Source organism: Mirounga angustirostris, unplaced genomic scaffold, assembly GCF_029215605.1.
Source record: "Mirounga angustirostris isolate CCGP_5_RB_7025 unplaced genomic scaffold, mMirAng1.0.hap1 SCAF_8, whole genome shotgun sequence".
Classification (NCBI taxonomy): Eukaryota; Metazoa; Chordata; class Mammalia; order Carnivora; family Phocidae; genus Mirounga; species Mirounga angustirostris.
Window position 1 is genome coordinate 35,011,969 of NW_026991716.1, and position 24,822 is coordinate 35,036,790.

At 37.8% G+C, this 24,822-nt stretch overlaps 1 protein-coding gene across 1 annotated transcript in view; it reads left to right on the forward strand.

Moving 5' to 3' along the window:
* Positions 1–24,822, forward strand: part of DNAH8 (dynein axonemal heavy chain 8) — a 396,454-nt gene that overhangs the window by 18,795 nt on the left and 352,837 nt on the right. Inside the window, exons 4-7 of the mRNA XM_064597567.1 lie at positions 631–715; positions 6,028–6,179; positions 19,956–20,145; positions 20,837–21,000. Of these exons, the coding sequence (XP_064453637.1) occupies positions 631–715; positions 6,028–6,179; positions 19,956–20,145; positions 20,837–21,000 (591 nt within the window). The remainder of the gene's footprint in view (positions 1–630; positions 716–6,027; positions 6,180–19,955; positions 20,146–20,836; positions 21,001–24,822) is intronic.

Genomic DNA, 24,822 nt, shown 5'->3' on the forward strand with positions numbered 1-24,822 from the left:
TGAGGATTTTTGCTTACATGACCTATTTATTTTTCCGCTAAGATATGACACTGACTTATAAGTAATTAAATAAGAGCTTCATGCTCATAAACATGGGAGACTTTCATTATAATAATTTGTTTCTATATTAGTTTGGCTACAATTTGGGTCAAATGACAATATCTAAAAATATAATTACCCAAATAATTGGTTTAAAAACCCAATTAGTTGGTAAGGCAAGTTTTATGTTCTCCAAGTCAGCTTTTAAGAATAGTTTTTTAAAAATAATAATTCTTTATATTTACCTCCAGTTGGACTCATTCATTTACTCCTATAAGATTCTGTGAGGCAGGGTCAGGTAAGTGGCTGCCTGCTTATATATGCAGATCATCAGTGTAGGTTCAGAAATAGAATTCACCATATATTTCATGGTAATTTTGGAGTTAAAGTAGTTCAAATTCTAATCCTGCTTCTGATGTCCCTGTCACTGTGTATCTCGGAAAAAGTCATTGAGCCTCTTTTTTTTTTTTTAATCTACAAAATGATGAGGAAAAAGGCATATACAATACCTAGCCCAGGGTGTGGTTCGTTTTATTGTAGCTAATATAACTAGCCATTTTATTGATCATCATTTTCTCTTTTATTTAACAGCTGGAAGCCTTTGCTCATTTTTTTATGAAAGACGGTTGTAAGACATTGAAATTTTTGTACCAGGAAGGAGATGTCCCTGGCCTTGGTAAGGATGTGTTATGAGGGCAGTGTGCTGGCTATTAGTTAATGAATGTTAAAGTGCAGCATATCTTTTCTCCTATAAATAGATATATATTTATAAATTTTATATATTTACATAGAAGTATATTTATAAAGAGAATTTATCAGAAGCTTATGTGTGGAGAAGAGTGTCTTTTTTTTTTTTTTTTTAAGATTTATTTGAGAGAGAGAGAGCATGTGCAAGCAGGGAAGGGCCAAGGGGGAGGGAGAGATAATTTCAAGCAGACTCTGTGCTGAGCATGGAGTCCCATATGGGGCTCAGTCTCACAATCCTAAGATCATGACTTGAGCCGAAATCAAGAGCTGGATGCCCAACTGTCTGAGCCACCCAGGTGCCCCGAAAAAAAAATGTCTTAAAAACAATACTTTTTCAGCCCAAATATATATGTCAGGCACTACTATAATATAAGGAGAAAACATACTTACAGAAATCATTGATATCTCCTGGTGGATACATGTTTTCACTAAAATTTAATTCCATTTTCCCTGAAACAGGTGGAGCCATTTTGCACACAGGTTCTCAGGTGACTAGTAATAGACAGGAAACCCTGTGAGAGCTCAGCAGCTGTCCCAGTGGTCTTGGGTCAGCATCTTGTCTGCTGCAGCTGTCAGTTGGAATACATGGCTTCTTTATTATTTGCAGGATTCCTAAAATAATTAACACTACCAGGATGTGAAACTTTTGTCTTGATAACCAGGTACATGGGCCATCCTTTTGGTTTTAGACTACTTATCTTTGAAGTCTTATGGATTGTCCCTCCTATTGGTTCTTTCTCATTTTTCTCCTCTGCTGCCTTTAGCTGAGAGGCTCATATCTCATGCCTGCCCTAGTATTCTAGATTGAAAGCCTGTAGCTCTGAAACCAGATTCCCTCTCTGAAATTTACACTGCTTATTCCTTTAAAAGTAAATCTTTTATTCATTTGTATGTATATATATATACCACATCTTTATCCATTCATCTATGGATGGAAACTTGGGTTGCAGCCATAAAAAGGAATGAAATCTTGGGGCACCTGGGTGGCTCAGTTGGTTAAGCATCTGCCTTCAGCTCAGGCCATGATCCCAGGGTCCAGGAATCGAGTCCCACATTGGGCTCCCTGCTTGGCAGGGAGTCTGGTTCTCCCTTTCCCTCTTCTTTTCCCCCCTGCTCTTGCTCTCTCTCTCTCAAATAAATAAATAAAATCTTAAAAAAAAACAAAGAATGAAATCTTGCCATTTGCAACAACATGGGTGGACCTAGAGGTTATAATGCTAAGTGAAATAAGTCAGTCAGAAAAAGACAAATACCATAGGATTTCACATATATGTGGAATTTAAGAAGCAAAACAAAGGAACCAAGAAAAAAAGAGAGGGACAAACAAACAATAAAATCAGCCTCTTAAATACAGAGAACAAACTGGTGGTTTCTAGAGGGGAGGTGGGTGGAGGACTGCATGAAATAGATAAAGGGGATTAAGAGCACACTTATCTTGGTGAGCACTGAGAAATATATAGAATTGTTGAATCATTACATTGTACACCTGAAACTAATCTAACACTGTATGTTATCCCTCAGTAAAAATTCTGAAAAGTAAACCTTTCATTGTGCTCCTAGTTATTGGATTGGGTCCAAAACTCTCATTTCTCCGCTAAGGCCCATTATAACCTGGATACACAGTGTTCCTTTAGCCTGCACTCCTATTCTTGCAGACATGAATTTGCTGCTCTCTTTAAGCCAGTCACTTCCTTGTTTTCTGGACATTCCAGGGTCATATCTGTGCCCTTTGCTCTGCCCTCTCAGAATGCCTTTTTTCTCTATACCCAGCCAAATCCTACCCCTTCAGATCACCTCTGACATTCTCTTTTCTACAGAGCCTGCCCAGGGTGTTCCAAACCCATCCATCACTTTTCTCCAAACTCCTCCTGTCTCATTTAAAGTTTGCATTGTGAAATACAGCACTTGATTACGTTCTTCTATTTTCATTTAATTCTTTAGTATAAGAAAATACCTACAATGAGAAGAGAAATAAAAACCACCCACATTCTCAGCCATTTGGAATAGGCACTGTTAATTCCTTGATGAATATTCCTCTATAACTTCTTTGCCCCTCCCCTCTTATTTGGAGAAAGGGCAAGAGGGAGGGAAAAAGAGCGAGAAAGTTATGTATATGTATAGAGTGTGTGTGCATATATATACATGTACACATAGAGCTGGATCCCTCTTTGTAATATGTAGATATTATGCTACAAAATGGGATGCTACAAAATAAGATGCTACAAAATGGGATCCAACTCTACATGTTGTTCTTTTATTTTTATTTTTTTTTAAAGATTTTATTTATTTATTTGACAGAGAGAGACACAATGAGAGAGGGAACACAAGCAGGGGGAGTGGCAGAGGGAGAAGCAGGCTTCCAGCTGAGCAGGAAGCCCGATGCAGGGCTTGATCCCAGGACCTTGGGATCATGACCTGAGCCAAAGGCAGACGCTTAACGACTGAGCCACCCAGGCGCCCTCTACATGTTACTTTTATGGTGGCCTTTAAAATTTGATAATATTCTCTTTTTCATGCCACTAGATACATTTTTTACAATTAACTTTTAAACAGCTGCATTGTATTTCATTAGGCTACTATAACTATTATTTTTAAAACTTCTCTCTTATTATTAGAACTTAGGTTATTTACAACTTTTTGCTCTTTTAAATAATGCCTCAGTGATTATCACTGAGGCTAATGTGGATTAGGAAGCCTTTAGGAAGAATTTGCAGGAGGGGAATTGGCAGGAGAAAAAATATATATATATGTATATTTGTTTTGTTTTGTTTTGTTTTGTTTTTTTAGAGAGAAAGAGAGAGCCTGTGTGCATGAGGGGAGGGTGGGAAAGAGAGAGGGAGAGGGAGAGAGAGAATCTCAAGCAGGCTCCGCACTCAGCACAGAACCCAAGACTGGGCTTAATCTCACAATCCCGAGATCATGACCTGAGCTGAAATCAAGAGTTGGAGGCTTAACCGACTGAGCCACTCAGGTGCCCCAAGATAGGTATATTTTTAATTATTATTTTGCCCCCTAGAAAAGTTATACATTTATTAGTTTGGTAAATATTCCACTACCTGTCTTTCTCATATGCATCTGTTAATATATAAATGCTTATTATCATTTAAAAATGTGATCATATAATACATTTTATTCTTGATTTGAGTTTTGCATTTGACAGTATAGCCCAGACATTTTCTATGTCATTATATATAAATTTACCTCATTTTATTTTTTTTTTAAAGATTTTATTTATTTATTTGACAGAGAGAGAGATAGCGAGAGCAGGAACACAAGCAGGGGGAGTGGGAGAGGGAGAAGCAGGCTCCCCGCTGAGCAGGGAGCCAGATGTGGGACTCGATCCCAGGGCCCTGGGATCACGACCTGAGCCGAAGGCAGACGCTTAACAACTGAGCCACCCAGGCGCCCTGCCTCATTTTAAAAATGTTGTACAGGGGTGCCTGGGTGGTTCAGTTGGTTGAGCATGTGACTCTTGATTTTGGCTCAGGTCATGATCTTGGGGTCCTGGGATCGAGCCCTGCATGGGGCTCCCTTCTCATTGGGGAGTCTGCTTGACCCTTTCCCTCTACCTCTGCCTCCACTTGTGTACTCTCTCTCTCTCAAATAAATAAATATTTTTTGAAAAAGTTTTAAAAATGCTGTCAGTATTCCATAGTATAGCTGCATTGTGATTTTTAGAAACCATTCCCCTGTTGATGGGTGTACCGAATATGTAGAGGTATACAGAATATGTTTAGCTGTAGGTAATGGAAGTCCTAATAGTGTCTTAAACAAAGAGGGGATCTATTTTTCTTTCATAACAAGGTGGGCAGTGGCTGGCAATGGTTCAAATGCTCAGTATTGTCATCAGAAACCTAGATACTTTTTTTCTTCCTATTCTGTCATTTTTAAATGTTGGCTTTTGTGTTCATGTTTGCCCCATATGGTTATAAGATGAAGCTCTAGACATCACATCCAAGTTCAAGGTGCTTGGGTATAATGCTAAGTGAAATAAGTCAGTCAGAAAAAGACAAATACCATAGGATTTCACCTATGGGAAAAGGGCCTTGCCTCTCCCTGTTATCAGGAAATCATAAGCTTATCTTATGTCTTATCAGCCAGAACTGTGTCATGTGGCTACCATAGGGGTTAGGGGGCTGAGAAAGCAGTAGTCTCCTTGGGGATGTACACATTGCTGGATGAGACAATGGGTTTTCTTATCAAGGAAAAAGGGGAGGGAGGTTATTAAGGGTAGAGGTACCTCTCTGTGCCAACCTCCATGAATGAGCATTTGAGCACTTACATACTGTGTATCACGGTTCTTTGGTTGTAGGCAACAGCAATAGACTCTGGCTTACATAAGCAAAAAAAAAAAAAAAGCCTGGGCTGTTCACAAAATTGAACTAGCTAAACCACTTGGCCTTGGGAAGGACAGGAATAGAGCATTTCCACAGATTTCAGGGCAGTTTCTTTAGGATTCATCACTAGATTGCCATCCCTCCAGTCCCCTTTTACCTTTGTGTGCCTCCAGGCAGGATTGACATTCTTGCAGAGAGTCTGATCAGTCTCATTTGCACATGCCCACCACGTCAGAGCCCTGAGACTGGTGTCCTCCAGAGTCACGGGACAGGAGGAATCCCCCACACCCAAAGGAGGGAAGGCTGAGAAGACAAAATATTTTCATGATTTTGGGATGGGGATTTTAAAATTTCTTTTATCATATTTTAAATTGTTGTGAATAGGAAGACTGCTAAATTTTGCTTATTAATAGTACAACCAACCATCTAACAAAATTATATTTTTAATAGTTTTTAAAATTAAATGATTAATTTTCACTGAAATCAAGTTGAGGAAGAATTTAGTATAACTTGGGGGCTATAAGTGTTTTCACTAGGGGACTAAATCCTCTCTGGGGAGTCAGTGAAGGCTTCTAAGAGACTTGGGCTTCAGCTGAGATCTGAAAGATAAGTAGGAATTGGGGAGGCAAAGGGTCAGAGATGGGGTAGAACAGTCTGTGTGAAGACCCTGCCTGAAGCGAGGCCAAAAGGAGAAAAGTGAAGAACTCAGGGAAAGGTAGCAGGGGAGGTTGCACTTCAAGTATTCCAATTAGCGATGTTTTTTTGTAGACAAAGAATTTATTACAATCATCAAAAATTCCTTACAGTAAGGTGAAGCAAGAAGCAATGCTGTGAGATCCATAGTCATTTATCACAGTCGATCCATTATGTGATCACACACTACATTCTTGACTTTTGTTTTCAGAGTGTGGTCGAACTATTGCTGGAGCAACCAAAGGGGGGAAAATGATGAGATTATATATAGACAACGCAGCCCCGGAGAAACTAAAAGGATTATGTGTATTTTTTGTTCGCTGTCACAGTGATGTTGCTATAAATATTAAAAATATTCATGAGGTATGTTTGCATTTTTTTTCAAATATATAGTTAAATTTTTTTCCAGCTTAATTGAGATGTAATTGACATAAAACATGGTAAGTTGTAGGCTGTATATAACATGTTGATTTAATACACTTATATTTTACAAACTGATTACCACTGTAGCATTAGCTGATACTCCATCATCTCACCTAATTACCTTTTTTTGTTTTATTTTTGGTGATGACATTTAAGGTGAACTGTCTTAGCAACATTCGAGTATATATTAGTATTACCTATAATCACCATGCTGTACGTTAAATCCCCAAAACTTATTCATTTTATAACTTAAAGTTTGATTGCTTTGACAAACATCTCCTGATTCCCCCTACCCAACAGCCCTGGTAATCAACATTCTACTCTCTGATTGACTTAATTCACTTAGCATAATACCCTCTAATTCCATCCACGTCATTGCAAATGGTAAGATTCATTTTTTTGATGGCTGCATAATATTCCATTGTATATATACATACATCACATATTCTTTATCCATTCATTTGTTGATGGACATCTAGGCTCTTTCCATAGTTTGGCTACTGTGGACATTGCTGCTATAAACATTGGGGTTCACGTGCCCCTTCGGATCACTACATTTGTATCTTTGGGGTAAATACCCAGTAGTGCAATTGCTGGGTCATACGGTAGCTTTATTTTTCAACTTTTTGAGGAACCTCCATACTGTTCTCCACAGTGGCTGCACCAGCTTGCATTCCCACCAATAGTGTAGGGATGTTCCCCCTTTTCCGCATCCCTGCCAAATCTGTCATTTCCTGACTTGCTAATGTTAGCCATTCTGACTGGTGTGAGGTGGTATCTCATTGAGGCTTTGATTTGTATTTCCCTGATGCTGAGTGATGTTGAGAACTTTTTCAAGTGTCTGTTGGCCATTTGGATGTCTTCTTTGCATAAATGTCTGTTCATGTCTTCTGCCCATATCTTGATTGGATTCTTTGTTCTTTGTTCTTTGGGTTCTTTGAGTTTGATAAGTTCTTTATAGATTTTGGATACTAGCCCTTTATCTGATATGTCATTTGCAAATATCTTCTCCCATTCTGTTGGTTGTCTTTTGGTTTTGTTGACTGTGCTGTGCAAAAACTTTTTATCTTGATGAAGTCCCAATAGTTCATTTTGCCCTTGCTTCCCTTGCCTTTGGTGATGTTTCTTGAAAGAAGTTGCTGAGGCTGAGGTCGAAGAGGTTGCTGACTGTGTTCTTTAGGATTTTGATGGATTCCTGTCTCACATTGAGGTCTTTCATCCATTTTGAGTCTATTTTTGTGTGTGTTGTAAGGAAATGGTCCAGTTTCATTTCTTCTGCATGTGGCTGTCTAATTTTCCCAATACCATTTGTTGAAGAGACTGTCTTTTTTCCATTGGACATTCTTTCCTGCTTTGTTGAAGATTAGTGGACCATAGAATTGAGGGTCCATTTCTGGGGTCTCTATTCTGTTCCATTGATCTATGTGTCTGTTTTTGTGCCAGTACCATACTGTCTGGATGCTTACAGCTTTGTAATAGAACTTGAAGTCTGGCATTGTGATGCCACCAGCTTTGGTTTTCTTTTCAACATTCCTCTGGCTATTCAGGGTCTTTTCTGCTTCCATACAAATTTTAGGATTATTTGTTCCATTTCTTTGAAAAAAATTGATGGTATTTTGATAAGGATTGCATTAAATGTGTAGATTGCTCTAGGTAGCATAGAGAGTTTCACAATATTTGTTCTTCCAATCCATGAGCATGGAACGTTTTTCCATTTTTTTGTGTCTTCCTCAATTTCTTTCATGAGTATTTTATAGTTTTCTGAGTACAGATTCTTTGCCTCTTTGCTTAGATTTATTTCACGTATCTTACGGTTTTGGGTGCAATTATAAATGGGATCGACTCCTTAATTTCTCTTTCTTCTGTCTTGTTGTTGGTGTATAGGAATGCCACTGATTTCTGTGCATTGATTTTATATCCTGTCACTTTACTGAATTCCTGTATGAGTTCTAGCAGTTTTGGGGTGGAGTCTTTTGGGTTTTCCACATAAAGTATCATATCATCTGTAAAGAGTTTGACTTCTTCTTTGCTGATTCAATGCCTTTTATTTCTTTTTGTTGTCTGATTTCTGTGGCTAGGACTTCTAATACTATGTTGAATAGCAGTGGTGATAGTGGACATCCCTGCCACGTTCCTGACCTTAAGGGAAAAGTTTTCAGTTTTTCCCCATTGAGAATGATACTTGCTGTGGGTTTTTCATAGATGGCTTATATGATATTGAGCTATCTACCTTCTATCCCTACACTGTGAAGAGTTTTAATCAAGAAAGGATGCTGTACTTTGTCAAATGCTTTTTTTGCATCTATTGAGAGGATCATATAGTTCTTGTTCTTTCTTTTATTATTGTATTGTATCACATTGATTGATTTGCAGATGTTGAACCAACCTTGCAGCCCAGGAATAAATCCCATTTGGTCATGGTGAATAATCCTCTTAATGTACTGTTGAATCCTATTGGCTAGTATTTTGGTGAGAATTTTTGCATCCATGTTCATCAGGGATATTGGTCTGTAGTTCTCCTTTTTGATGGGGTCTTTGGTTTTGGGATCAAGGTAATGGTGGCCTCATAAAATGAGTTTGGAAGTTTTCCTTCCATTTCTATTTTTTGGAACAGTTTCAGAAGACTAAGTATTATTTCTTCTTTAAACGTTTGGTAGAATTCCCTTGGGAAGCCATCTGGCTCTGGGTTCTTGTTTGTTGGGAGATTTTTGATGACTGCCTCAATTTCCTTAGTGATTATGGGTCTGCTCAGGTTTTCTATTTCTTTCTGATTCAGTTTTGGTAGTTGATACATCTCTAGGAATGCATCCATTTCTTCCAGGTTATCTAATTTGCTGGCACACAGTTCCTCATAATATGTTCTTATAATTGTTTGTATTTCTCTGGTGTTGATTGGCATCTCTCCTCTTTCATTCATGATTTTATTTATTTGGGTCCTTTCTCTTTTCTTTTTGATAAGTCTGGCCAAGGGTTTATCAATCTTATTAATTCTTTCAAAGAACCAGCTCCTAGTTTTGTTGATATGTTCTACTGTTCTTTTGGTTTCTATTTCATTGATTTCTGCTCTGATCTTTATTATTTCTCTTCTCCTGCTGGGTTTAGGTTATTTGCTGTTCTGTCTCCAGCTCCTTTAGGTGTAGGGTTAGGTTGTGTATTTGAGACCTTTCTTGTTTCTTGAGAAAGGCTTGTATTGCTATATACTTTCCTCTTAGGACTGCTTTTGCTGCATCCCAAAGATTTGAACAGTTGTGTTTTCATTTTCATTGGTTTCCATGAATTTTTAAAATTCTTCTTTAATTTCTGGTTGACCCATTCATTCTTCAGTAGGATGCTCTTTAGCCTCCAGGTATTTGAGTTCTTTCCGACTTTCCTCTTGTGATTGAGTTCTAGTTTCAAAACACTGTGGTCCAAAAATATGCAAGGAATGATCCCAATCTTTTGGTAGTGGTTGAGACCTGATTTATGACCTAGGATGTGATCTATTCTGGAGAATGTTCCATGAACCCTAGAGAAGAATGTGTGTTCTGTTGCTTTGGGATGGAATGTTCTGAATATTTCTGTGAAGTCCATCTGGTCCATTGTGTCATTAAAGCCTTTATTTTCTTATTGATCTTTTGCTTAGGTGATCTATCCATTTCAGCAAGGGGGGTGTTCAAATCCCCTACTATTATTGTATTATTGTTGATGTGTTTCTTTGATTTTGTTATTAATTGGCTTATATAATTGGCTGCTCTCACTTTAGGGGCATAGATATTTACAATTGTTAGATCTTCTTGTTGGATAGACCTTTTAAGTATGGTATAGTGTCCTTCCTCATCTCTTATTATAGTCTTTGGTTTAAATTAATTTGTCTGATATAAGGATTGCCACCCCAGCTTTCTTTTGGCGTCCATTAGCATGGTAAATTGTTTTCCACCCCCTCACTTTAAATCTGGAGGTGCCTTTGGGTCTAAAATGAGTCTCTTGCAGACAGCATATTGATGGGTCTTGTTTTTTTTATCCAATCTGATACCCTGTGCTTTTGATTGGGGCATTTAGCCCATTTACATGCAGGGTAACTATTGAAAGATAGGAATTTAGTGCCATTGTATTGCCTGTAAGGTGACTGTTACTGTATATTGTCTGTGTTCCTTTCTGGTCTATGTTACTTTTAGGCTCTCTCTTTGCTTAGAGGACCCCTTTCAATATTTCTTGTAGGACTGGTTTGGTGTTTGCAAATTCTTTTAGTTTTTGTTTGCCCTGAAGCTTTTTATGTCTCCTTCAATTTTCAATGACAGCCTAGCTGGGTATAGTATTCTTGGCTGCATATTTTTCTCGTTTAGTGCTCTGAATATGTCATGCCAGTCCTTTCTGGCCTGCCAGGTCTCTGTGGATAGGTCTGCTGCCAATCTAATGTTTCTACCACTGTAGGTTACAGATCTCTTGTCTGAGCTGCTTTCAGGATTTTCTCTTTGTCTCTGAGACTTGTGAGTTTTATTATTAGATGGGGTATTGACCTATTTTTATTGATTTTGAGAGGGGTTCTCTGTGCCTCCTGGATTTTGATGCCTGTTTCCTTCCCCAAATTAAGGAAGTTCTCTGCTATAATTTGCTCCAATATACCTTCTGCCCCTCTCTCTCTTTCTTCTTCTTCTGGGATCCCAATATTCTAATGTTGTTTTGCTTTATGGTATCACTTATCTCTCAAATACTCCCCTTGTGATCCAGTAGTTGTTTATCTCTCTTTTTCTAGGCTTCTTTATTCTCCATCATTTGATCTTCTATATCACTAATTCTTTCTTCTGCCTCATTTATCCTAGGAGTTAGAGCCTTCATTTTTGATTTTACCTCATTAATAGCCTTTTTGATTTCAAGTTGGTTAGATTTTAGTTCTTTTATTTCTCCAGAAAGGGATTCTCTAGTATATTCTATGCTTTTTTCAAGCCCAGGTAGTATCTTTGAAATCATCACTCTGAACTCTAGTTTCAACATCTTACCAATGTCTGTATTGATTAGGTCCCTGGCAGTCAGTACTGCCTCTTGTTCTTTTCTTTTGAGGTGAGTTTTTCCATCTTGTCATTTTGTCCAGAGGAGAATAGATGAATGAGAGGACAAAATGTTAAAAGGGTAACAACAACCCCAGAAAAATATACACTAAACAAATCAGAAGAGACCTGAAACCGGGGGAAAAGAAACAGAAAAAAAAAAAGAATATGATTAGGCTGGTTAATAGAACAGAGCCACACACTAGATTTTGGGTGTATTTTGGTCTGTTAGAAGAAATTGCCTCCCAAAATTTTAAAGAAAGAAAAACTTACATATATACAAAAAATAATGGTAAATATAATGAAGGGATGGAAGGTGACCTTAAAGATGAGAATTAAAAAAGATTAAAAAAAGGAATGATAAGGTAAGAAGTTCGTGAAAAAAAGAATGAAAAAAATTAAAAGAAAAAAAAGAATGTGATCAGGCAGGAGACTAGGACAATGTCATACACTAGATTTAGGGTATATTTTGGTCTGTTAGAAGAAACTGTATCCCAAAATTTTAAAGAAAGAAAAACTTATATATAAATAAAAAATAAGGTTAAATACAATGAAGGGATAGAATATGACTGTAAAAGTGAAAATTAAAAAAGATTTTTAAAAAGGAATTGATAAGATGTTGGTTGAAAAACGAAAGAAGAAAAATTCAACTAAAAAAATAGAAAAATAAAAAAATTTAAAAATTAGCTTTGAAAGACTAAAGAATCATGTGATAAAAGGCATGAATTCTATGTGCTGTGTTCCCCTAGTGCTGGAGTTCTGCCGTTCTCATTGATCGGTAAACTTGGTCTTGGCTGGCTGTTCTCGCTGATCTTCTGGGGGAGGGGCCTGTTGCTGTGGTTCCCAAATATCTTTGCTGGAGGCGGAATTGCCCCGCCCTTGCCTGTCCAGGCTAAGTAATCTGCTCGGGTTTGCTCTCCGGAGCTTTTGTTCCCTGCAAGCTTTCGGTACAGCTTTGGAGGACTAGAGTGAAAATGGCAGCCACCCAATCTCTGCCCCAGAGGAGCCGAGAACTCAGGGCCCCACTCCTCAGTGCGCCCCCAGAAAAAAGCAGTCAGTCACTCCCATCTCCCCAGTCTCTGACCACACTCCGTGCTCACCTGGCCTGTGACTGAGCGTTTCTATCTCTGGCACCTGACCCCATGTGGAGTCTCCAAACCCAGCAGATCCCTACGGTGTGCTCCCACGCCGCTCCTCCCGGGGGAGGAAGGTGAGTCTCCCTGGATCTGCTGCTTGTTGGGTCCCTGCTGGAGGACCAACCATGCCATGGATCACGGTTTATGGCAACCCCGACCTGAGAGCCCGCTTCTCAGCTCTGTCTCTGCAGCCGGCTTCTCCGCTCTGATACCTGGGAGCTCTGCTGCACTCAGGCACCCCCGGACTTTCTGTGACCCTGAGGGTCCTGAGACAACACTGTCCCACGAGGGTTCCACCCCCCGCTTAGCCACTGGAGCGACATCCCTCAGCAGAGCAGACTTCTAAAAGTTCTGATTTTGTGCTCTGCTGCTCTATCACTTGCCGGTAGTGGCTGACGGAGGCCCCCTCCCCCACCATCTATCTTCCTGATTATCGCCTTGGATTCACTTCTCCGCACATCCTACCTTCCAGAAAGTTGTCGCTTTTCTGTTCAGAGAGTTGCTGCTCTTTTCTTCAATCTCCTGTTGAGTTTGTAGGTGTTCAGAATGGTTTGATCCCTATCCAGTTGAATTCCTGGGACCAGACGAAATTTAGGTCTCCTACTCCTCTGTCATCTTGCTCCTCCCTCAATTATATGTTTTTTATCCTTCATTTTGATAATGTGGTATATCACATTTATTGATTTGCATATATTGAACCATTTTTACATCCCAGGGATAAATCCCACCTGATCATGATGTATGATGCTTTTAGTGTGCTGTTGAATTGGTTTGGTAGTATTTTGTTGAACATTTTTGCATCTGTATTTATTAGGGATATTGGTCTATTGGTAATTTTCTTATAGGGTTCTTCTCTGGCTTTGGTATCAGGGTAATTCTGGCCTTGTAAAATGAGTTTCAATGTTCTCCCTTCTTCATTTTTTGGAAGAGTTTTAGAAGGATTGATGTTAACTTTTTAAGTGTTTGGTAGAATTTACCAATGAAACCATATGGTACTGAACTTTGTTGGGAATTTTTATAGATTTATTTATTTACTTATTTTAGAGAAAGAGAGCACTTGAGTATGAGTGGAAGGGAGGGACAGAGGAAGAGGGAAAGAGAGAATCTCAAGCAGACCCCCTGCTGAGCACGGAGCCCAATATGGGGCTCCATCTCACCACCCATGAGACCATGACCTGAGTCAAAATCACAGGTTGGACTCTTAACCAACTGAGCCACCCAGGCACCCCTGTTGGGAGGTTTTAAATTACTGAATCAGTCTCTTTACTGGGTATTGGTCTGTTCAGATTTTCTATTTCTTCATGATTCAGTCTTTGTAGGTGGTATTTTTCTAGGAATTAATCCATTTCTTCTAGGTTGTCCAATTAGTGTGAATATAATTGTTCATAGTTGTTTCTTTCTTTGTTTTAAAATAGTTTTTTTTTTTTAAGATTTTATTTATTTATTTGACAGAGAGATACACAATGAGAGAGGGAACACAAGCAGGGGGAGTGAGAGAGGGAGAAGCAGGCTTCTAGCTGAGCAGGAAGCCTAATGCAGGGCTTGATCCCAGGACACTGGGATCGTGACCTGAGCCAAAGGCAGACGCTTAACCACTGAGCCACCCAGGCGCCACGTTCATAGTTGTTTCTTATGATCCTTTGCATTTTTGTGGTACTAATGTCTCCTCTTTTATTTCTGATTTTATTTATTTGAGTCTTCTCTCTTTTTTTCTTGGTCTAGCCAACAGTTTGTCAATTTTGTTATCTTTTCACAAAACAGCTTTTAGTTTTGTTGACCATTTCTATTGTTTTTCTGGTCTCCATTTCATTTTTTCTGCTTTTATCTTTGTTATTTCCTTTCTTCTGCTAACTTTGGGCTTAGTTCTTCTTTTTCAGGTTCCTTGAGATGTAAAGTTAGGTTGTTTAATATCGTTCTTTTTTCTTAGCATAGGCATTTATCACTATAAACTTCCCTCTTAGAACTGCTTTGGCTGCATCCCAAATCCTAGAGGTTTTGGTATGTTCTGTTTCCATTTTCATTTGTTTTGAGATATTTTTTATTTCCTTTTAGATTTCTTCTTTGACCCACTGGTTGTGCAGGGGCGTTAGTTTTCACATATTTGTGAATTTTCTAGCTTTTCTCCTATTACTGATTTCTAGTTTCATACCATTGTGATTGGAAAAAAAATATTTGGTATGATTTCCATCATCTTAAATTTGCTCTTTTGTGACCTACCATAGGATCTTTCCTGGAAATGTTCCATGTGCAATTAGAAAGAATGTATATATTTCTGCTATTGGGTGGAATGTTCTGTACATGTATATTAGGTCCATTTGGTCTAAATTACAGTTCAAGTGCAAGATTTCCTTATTTATTTTCTGTCTGGATGGACTATCCCTGTTGAAAGTTGTATTGTCTGTTTCTCCCTTCAGATCTGCCAGTATTTGGTTAAAATATTTAGATGCTCTGATGTTGGGTACATATATATTTATGATTGCTTTATCTTATTGATAAAGTGACCTCTGTATCACTGTATAATAACCTTCTTTGTGTCTTGTTACTGTTTTGGCTTAAAGTCTATTTTGTCTGATATAAGTATGGCTACCTCTGTGTCCTTTTCATTTCCACTTGCATGGAATATAAAGTTTCTCTTTTCACTTTGAGCCTATGTGTATCTTTAAAGCTGCAGTGAGTCAGTCTCTTGTAAGCAGCATATAGTTGGGTCTTGCTTTTTGTATCCATCCAGCTACTCTGTGTCTTTTGATTGGTGAATTCAATCCATTTGCATTTAGAATAATTATTGCTATGTAAGGACTTACTAGTGCTATATTATTGATTGCTCCCTGGTTGTTCTGTACTTCCATTTTTTCTGTTCCCCTCTGTTTCTACTTTTGTAAATCGGTGTTTTTCCATGTGGTATGCTCTGTTCCCTTCCTTTTTAACTTTTTGGGAATCTACCCTAGATTTTTGCTTTGTTGTCACCACAAGGCTTACATAAAATATTATAGATATAACAGTTTATTTTATGCTGATAACAAGTAACTTTAATTGCATATAAAAACTCTACACTTTTGCTCTTCCTTTTTACGTTTTTGATGTCACAATGTGTCTCTTTTTAACTGTGCATTCATTAACAAATTTTGTGACTATAGTTGTTTTTGTCATCCTCATTCTTTAACTTTTATACTAGAGCTATGTGGTTAACACCACTCATATTACAGTATTTGAGTATTCTGAATTTGACTACATGCTCACCTTTTTTAGTGTATTGTATATTTTCATATGTGTTCATGTCAGTAATTAGTGTTCTTTCATTTTGGCTTGAAGAACTCCTTTCAGCATTTCTTATAAGGCAGGTCAACTGCTGATGAATTACTTCAGCTTTTATTTGTCTAGGAAAATCTTTATCTCTCCTTCATTGCTGTAGGGTAATTTGCCAGATAGAGTATTCTTGGTTGGTATTTTTTTTTCCTTTAGCACTTTGAATATATCATTACACACATTCCTTGCCTGCCAGGTTTCTGCTAAGAAATCTGTTGGTAACTGTCAGGGTTTGGTTCCCTTGTAAGTTATAAACTTCTTTTCTCTTACTACTTTCAAGATTTTCTCTTTGTCTTTGAGTTTTGACAGTTTTATTACCATGTGTCTTGGAAAGGATCTCTTTAAGTTGATTTTGTTTGGTGACATATGAGCTTCATGAACTTGGATATCCAAATCTCCTCCCAGATTTGAGCAGTTTTCAGTCACCATTTCTTTAAATAAGCTTTCTGCCCTCCTTCCCCTCTCTTCTTTTTCTGGAACTCCATAACTTGTGAATTGGTGCTTTTGATGATATCCTAGTTCACACAGGTTTAAGTTTTTGTCGCTCTTTTTCCTTTGTTGTGCTCTGACAGGATCAACTCAAAGTTCCTGTCTTCTATCTCACGATTCTTTCCTCTGCTTGATCCATTCTGTTGTTCATGGTCACTGTTGCATTTTTCATTTCTTTGTATTCCTCAGCTCCAGAGGCTCTTTTTCTGTGATTTCTATCTCTATTAAACTTTTCAATTTGTTCATGTATTATTTTTCTGATTTTATTGAATTATCTTTCTGTGTTTTCTTGTACTCATTAAGTTCCCTTAAAACAGCCATGTTGAATTCTTTTTCAGGTAAATTGCAAATTTCCATGTCTTTGTGGTTGGTTACTAGAAAATTAATTGTGATCCTTTGGTGGTATTATTTCCTTTATTTTTCATGTTCCTTAAAGTTTTGCATCACTAGCTTTGGGTTTGAGGTAATAGTCACCTCTGCCAGTCTTTATTACCTTTGGTAGAGAAATGCCTTCCCTCAGCCCTGCTGGTGATTCTGAGTCTCCCTCAGACCTTCTATGGATAAACCTGCTCTACACTTCTTTCTCCCTTTTGTGGTTGAATTCTTGAGCTTGTATGCCTTCTCTCAATCCTGCAGTGCACCAGGCCAAGAGCCTCCCTTTCATTTTCCCAAAGGTGATGTGAAAGCTCAAGTTTGTGATCTCCCCCTGGCCAATAGATTTGGGCTGGTTTTCTTCATGTACTCACTAGCCATCTGCCAAAGCTTGTTCTCACTGCTGCCATCAGGAGCATGCACAGGGAACCAGCCACAGGGTAGGGGGCATATGTGGCTGAGGCATGCTGAGAGCTGGGGGTGCCCCTAGGCCAGTTGGGGGAATCCATGAGCCAGATATTCCCAGTGGCCATGCTGGGCTCTCAGTGGTGGGCTTCTTGATGGAATCTGTGATGCAGCTAGTCTGCTTCCCTTTAATGCCTTGCAAGAGTCTTCTCTGCTCCTCTCTCCACTTCTTTCTGCCTCCTGCTCCCAGCCATGCAGATCATGATTCAGTACTCTGGATGGGGTGGGAGAGAAATGAGCCTCTTTGGCAGCATCCTACACAGCTGGGGAAGCTGGATGCTCACTTATGTGCTTTTACTTTCCCCTGCAGGAGAAATATAGGCTGAGAAGATCTCTCTTGGTACTAAACTATGCTGCCTTGGGGAAGGGGTGATGTGGATAAAGTCAAGCTGCTCCTCTTACCTTATCCAGTGCACCCAAACTCATATATATATATATTTTTTACTCCAACTATGTGCTGGAACTTCTTTTCTGGAAATCTGAACTTCCACAAGGGCTCTCTTGTCTGTGGGTGACTAAGAGTGCTTTCTAGGGGCTCCTAGACAGTGTCCAAGAGGGGTTGGGGTTGGTACACACCCACTGCAGGTTCCACACCTGGACCAAGGTCTGTATGCCTGTTCTCTGATGCATGGTGGGGAAAACTCCTCCTGTGTTCCTTGGCATATGGTGCTGGTTCCCACAGCTCCCACAAAGCCACTTTTGTCCATGGATACAAACCAAATTCCTGGTTTTTGTTAGGGGACAAAAACAAAGGACATCTTATTCCACCATGTATTGACATCACCAGCCTATAGTTAAACATTGAATGTATCGTCATCGCCACACATTTTCTTTGCTTTCTCTCCTTTCTACATATAGAACTGAATTGAGTTCCAAGAAAAATAATGTATTTATGTATTCAAAGAAACTGAGAAGTTACCATAATAGAGCTCAGTGATATTTATCCTTTAGATACTGCTTTTAAAATTCATGAAAATCCCATTTCTTCTAGAAGGTGTGCAAATAACTTCCATCTTTCCATTCACTGGGAGTGAATTTAATGTTGTTCACACAGTTTTGAGTATTAGTTACTTTATTTAACCTCTTCTTTACTTAATATTTAAACTCTTTGATAGTTTCAGAAAGAAGAGAGAATTGACCTAGATATTGCTTACTTAGTCCCAGGAAGGAACCTTGATGGATTGGGAAAAACAGCAATTTTATTCAGATAGACCCAAATTTGCCTCTTAGCCTCACCACTGACCAGTGGAGTGTTCCTTGACAACTTGCTTTTCTTTTCTATGACTTAGGTTTTTACATTATTAAATTGGGAATAGTCATACCACCTTACAGCATTGTGGTGAGACTAAATGATATCATCAGCCAATGCTTATGTTGCCTAACATAGTAGTCCTTCAACAAATACTAGTTCTCTATTATTTTAAAGAGTCTTAATAAACAAAAGTCTTCCTTTTTACAACAGGAAATGTAACTGAGATCCAACCTAATTTTTCTCCTTTTCTGTTTATGAGGTGGTTTAGCTTAGTTTTGGATTCTAGGCTGGGAGTTATTTCCCTCAGACTCCTTGTAGCTATTCCAATCTGATATCTCTGTTGGCTGATGAAACCTCCTCTGTAAGTGTACTTCATAGATGATCTGTCTTTTCTTTCTGTTTTTGCTCTTTGTTTTTGAAACTGTTTTGCCACGATGTCTCTACATGTGTAGATTTGTTTCCTCAGTCTATCTTCCATTTCACGAATTCTCCATTCAGCTTTTCTGTGACAACCCATTCTTTTTTATCATTGAGTTTTTATTTTTGTCACAGTTATATGCAGTTTTAAAAAAGGAAGAAACTGTAAGTCTTGTTATGAAAACCGACTTCTCTCTCACTCTCCAGAAACAGCCTTTAACTCTTAGCAGATTCTTTCATTTGCCTCCATATCTCCAAATAATAGGCTCTGATTGCTCCTTTGCTAGGTTAGACATTATGTATTGACTCTTCCCTATGGAAGATAAGGATGTAGCTCTTTTTTTGTCCTCTGCCCCTCCTGCCATTTTCCATCCCTTCATTCTTCCAATGTAGTTATATTCTATTTTCCTTAGCTAGATGTTTGTTTATATCATTATAACTGTGTAAATACAATCACAGTTGAACATACAGTATACCAGTGATCCTCAGCATGGTCCCCAAGACTCTTTCATGGAATCTGCAAGGTCAAAATGCATTTTTATCATAATACTGATATTTGTCCTTTTTACTGTGTTGACATTTGACTAATGGTGCAGAGGCAACAGAAAGACTGGGACACCTTAGCACAAATCAAGGCAATGGCATCAAACTGGATTAGTAACTGTTGTATTCTTCTGTGAGTTAAATGCACTCACAGTTAAAAAATTTTTTTAGTGCCTTTGGGCAAGGCTTTTTGTCTTAATTTCTTGGGTTGAGATTTCCGTGTCACTTAAATTGTATGAACTGAGATGTCATACTCATAGATGCTGGACTTCTGGTTTCTGTGCTTTTGATTTCTTGAGACTGATCATTTTTTCCACTTAAAATACTGGGCTAGTGTCATTGCTCTTTCCCTATCCTGATGGAGTTTTTCTAGTCCCATTTCCATGAATAGAGCAACTTTCCACTAATAAATTTATGCAGAAAGCTCAGCTTCATTTCCTTCACATTGTATAGGCTCCAGGCCATGTCTCCTTCCCTAGGTAGAAACTAAAGTACTGAGGAAAGTGTCGCCTTCATCAACATATATGTGAATGGTTAGAATGGGGGCAGAATATAAATTTGTTGATTTTAAAACTCTCATTTTCATGACCACTTATGTTTTCCTAGCAGTATATAAAAGTATCGTCTATGTTTGTTGTAGTGTGAAATAGGTTATGGTTTTCAGTTCGTTAATGGGATTGGCATATAAAATCACTTTTGAACACCACCCTTTCAGGAAGTGCTATTTACTGTACTGGATGCATCAACAGGAATCCTAAATGGGATTAAGAATATGCTGTCAAGTGTATTCCTACCAGCTATTCTTGCAACAAATAATTGGGGTGCTCTAAACCAGTCCAAGCAAGGAGAATCTGAAAAACACATTTTCACTGAAACCATCAACAGATACCTTTCATTTTTAGATGGTAAGTATAAAATTTAATGCTTAGTAAATTACTAAAAATGAGCAAATTAACTATAAGATATGTTATTTTTTAAAGACTTTATTTATTTATTTGAGAGAGAGAGAGAGCACATGCAAGCACACAAGCAGGGGGAGGGGCAGAGGGAGAAGCAGACTCCCCGCTGAGCAAGGAGCCAGATGTGGGGCTCTATCCCAAGACCGTGGGATCATGACCTGGGCTGAAGGCAGATGCTTAACCAACTGAGCCACCCAGGTGTCCTTATAAGATATGTTATTAAAGATAAGCATTAGAGGAAAAACATTCCATCTTAAAAGAAAGTGCTAATCAAAGTAATTATGAGATGTAGAGGTAAGAAATCAAATCATTAGATCCTCTCATTTCCAGGGATCTTTCAAGGAGTACGATGTTTCTTTTCTTCCATTATAGCAGGAAGATTCTTTTCCTATATTATTAATGAAAAATTTCACCACATTTTAAAATATCACTTTATTATCAGCTCTTTTAAAATTATATACTTTTATAATTTTATATTATTAAAATAATATTATTAAAAATTATCAAGTCACAATCTAATGATCAATTTATATTATATTTCTATAAAGTATTCGATCTTTAACATTTGAGTAATTATAGCTTGAAACCACACATTGACATTAAACACCTCTTCTCAATATTGTTTCTTCCCTCTTAGGTGCTAGAGTAAGTATTGAGGGAACAGTTATGTTAAAGAAGGTAGAAAATATTGATTTTTCCAAACTGCATACATTTGAAGAAGTGACAGCTGCAGCTAGCAATTCAGAAACTGTTCGTCAGCTAGAGGAGGTGCTGATGACATGGTATAAACAGATTGAACAGGTGAGCTAACTCAAGTAATTACATCAGATATGAGTCATAATTCTCATCTGTGTCCTAGCCATTGCATTTTGTCCCTAAAAGTAAGGGGAAGAGGAGTCTTCCAGATTCCGTTATGAAACTTAGCCTATTCTTGACTCTAGTGCAAAATCGTTGTTCTCTATGGGCACTGAAAATCACTTTTAATTACTTCTCACTTTGAAGGAGGGAACCATAACAATATGAGTTGAGAATGGAAAAATGAAGAATTAGGAATAGCCAGCATTCATCTCCAATATTTTATATGTTGTTTATTCTCTTCATAAGAGAAAGGAAGAGGATACAATGAAGTGACTATAGTCACGGTGCTAGACACTAAATAAATAGCTCTTGGTTGATCAATGGAATTGTCTGTGTTGACCAAGAGATTCAAACTAGGCTCATCATGTCAGTACGGTATTGGTCAAATTTTTCTCTGGCAGTAGGAAAAGCTGCAGTAGGAATGGGGCATATGTCAACATTCTGAGAGGTGCCAACTTACACTATACATACTGCCCCAAATCAGGTACTATGTAATTGCTCTAAACTGAAAGAGGACACTAGGAACCAACTCACAAATCTCTAGTTCATGAGCATAGGACAGTGGAACTAGAGAAGAAAATCTTCAGTTAAATGAAGACTAAGGTAAAAAAATCTTGACCAAGCAAGAGTTAGAACATTTTCAATTTTACCTCTCTTAGAACTATGTTAGAAGGAAGGAGGTGCAGTTGGAATGGAAAAATTGGAGGACTTTGGAAACTCCAGTGGGGCCTGTAGTGCTGGCCCAGAATTTGTTCTAGGTGTCACTAGGAAATTGAAGTGGGTAATTGAGCACCACAGGACTTCTGTACTCACCTACTATGTCACTGGGGGAAGGAGGAGTTGTAACCCATTACGGAAATCAGGCTCTGTCCTATACAATGGCTGAGGAGATCCTCTCTAACTATTATGATCAATCAATACAGATTTTCTTTCATAAAAATGAACAAACAAAAGAAAATAGCTTGAGATTTAGGGAGATTTAGCAACCTGAAATAAGAAGATCAAGTTGCGCAATTGTAGCAGATGGCTCCAATTAAGCAGAATCAATGCAAGAAATAGGAAAGATCTTTAATCTAAAATAAAAATCTGAACTGTGATGTCTAAAATAAACTTTGACCAAAAAATAAATAGATTAAAAAAAATAAACCTAAATCTTGACCTTGACCTCTTGTCATTCACAAAAATTAATCAAGATGGATTGTAGACATAAATATGAAAGCTAAAACTTAAAAAACAGATACATGCAACAACATGGATGAATCTCAAAGATGCTTTGAGTGAACAAATGCAACCTTAAATAAGTAAGGTGAAAAGTAAAATGAAACCTATAAATGAGCCAGAACACAATATAAGACTATATTAATATGTTCTTAAGATACAGAACCCAGAAGCCATGAAAGAAAAAAACTGACATGATTTGAGTATGTAAAAAAATGTAGTAACTTCCATATGGCAAAAATTACCATGAGCAAAACTAAAAAAGGGGCACCTGGGTGGCTCAGTCAGTTAGCATCTGCCTTTGGTTCTGGTCATGATACCTGGGTCGTGGGATTGAGCCCCATGTCGGGCTCCCTGCTCAGTGGAGAGCCTACTTCTCCCTCTCCCCACCCCCAACTCGTGCTCTTTCTCACTCTCACTCTCTCTCTCTCTCAAATAAATAAAATCTTAAAAAAAAAACCCTAAAAAATAAATGATCTTCTGGGAGAAAATATTATCAGCAAAAATAACAAAGAGGTAGTATCCATAATATATAAAGAACTTCTATAAATCATTAATAAATGGGCAATAGAGAGAAAAATAGGCCAAGGATATGAGCAGTGTCATTTAAGGAAAGTATATGAAGATATTTGACCAAGGAAAAAAAAAGGGGGGGACTTGGGAGTATCATGATATCTTCAAATATTCGATGGGATTTCATGTCAAGTTAAACTCACACCGTATGGCCCTAAATGGCAGGAGTAAGACAGAGTATGATGGCTATAAAGAGAGATTTTTAATTTTGAAATCAGGATAACTTTTTCACAGAATCCTGTCCACACAAAAAATTGGAATGTGCTGCATTCCTGAAAGTATCCACTTTGAGGCTGATTACTATCTATGAATAATGTTGTAACAGAAATTAAACATCAAAAGGGTTGTTTGATTTAGTTGATTTTTAAGGTCCATTTTCATTCCTTAATTCAGTGATTCAAGCTATTTAGACTTTCAGCTATTTAAGAAAACTTGAAACTATGTCTAGTATCCCCTATTTAAGGAGGTAGGGAAGATTGTGATAAGATTAGGGAAGAGTTCGGGGCGCCTGGGTGGCTCAGTTGGTTAAGCGACTGCCTTCAGCTCAGGTCATGATCCTGGAGTCCCTGGATCGAGTCCCGCATTGGGCTTCCTGCTCAGCAGGGAGCCTGCTTCTCCCTCTGACCCTCCCCCCTCTCACGTGCTCTCTCTCTCTCTCATTCTGTCTCAAATAAATAAATAAAATCTTTAAAAAAAAAAAAAGATTAGGGAAGAGTTCCATAAACCATGGTTAAAATTAAAAGCAATAATGACTTCTTGGATTAAAGAAAGAACCTTCGTAGGTCTGAAAAATCAACTCTGTACTTTACCTCTTTGTATTCTTAAAACATTCCATCACAATTTAAATTATGTCAAGTTATGGGGTGCCTGGGTGGCTCAGTCAGTTAAGGGTCCAACTCTTGGTCTAAGCTTAGGTCTTGAACTCAGGGTTGTGAATTCAAGCCCCATGATTGGGCTCCATGCTGGGTGTGGAGCATACTTAAAAATAAATAAATAAATAAATAATGTAACATTATAAACATAAAAAGTACAGAAAATAATATAACAATGACTCGTGAAACAATGACTCCTGAGATTAAACAAATACTGTTTGCCACATTTGCTTTGGATCTGTTTTATTTCACAATAGCCTCCAACCCATCCCTTTTCCTACCCTCTATATTACCACTGTCCTGATGATATTGTCTTCTCTCATTCCCCTGAAAGTTTCACACTTTCATTGCATTTGCATATTTATAAGCTTTAAATTATATATAAAAATAAATTATATATACATTATACATAAATACAGAATATATATTTGTGATTAAAATCTTTACACAAATGGTATAACACCATTAAATATGATTTTACAAGTTTTTTTTTTTTCCATTTAGCATTCTCTTTCATCTACATTGGTACAAGTAAATTACTACTGTCTGGTATTCCTCTATAAAGAAATCAGTTTGCTATATAAATTTTCACACATTAAAGACACATTTAAATCATGTCTAATATGCTGTGTTTAAGGAGGTAAAGAGGTTTATTCATCCATTCCCTCAGAAAGACAGTTGTTTCTTTTCTTTCTTCTTCTTCTTCTTTTTTTATTTTTGGCTATTACAAACAATAATAATACGCATTCAATGAATACCTGTGTTCAGATCTCCTTTGCACATATCCCAGATTTCTCAGTGGAATTGCTGAGAGCAATAGTATATATATCTTTATTGGATATTACAGAGCCCTCCAAGTAGTGGTTATATTAACTTATTTTATTTTTACAGAAGCATATGAGAGTTCCCATTTCTTCAAATCTTTTGTTACACTTGGGATTGTTAGATTTTTAATCTTTGCCAGGATGTTGGGTGTGAAATGATATCTTATTTTGCATTCCTCTGACTATACTGAGGTTGAGCATGTTCAATGGCTATTTAGGTTTCTTCTTTGTTGAGTTGCTTGTTCACATCCTTTACCTAGTTTTAGTTCAGATTGCTC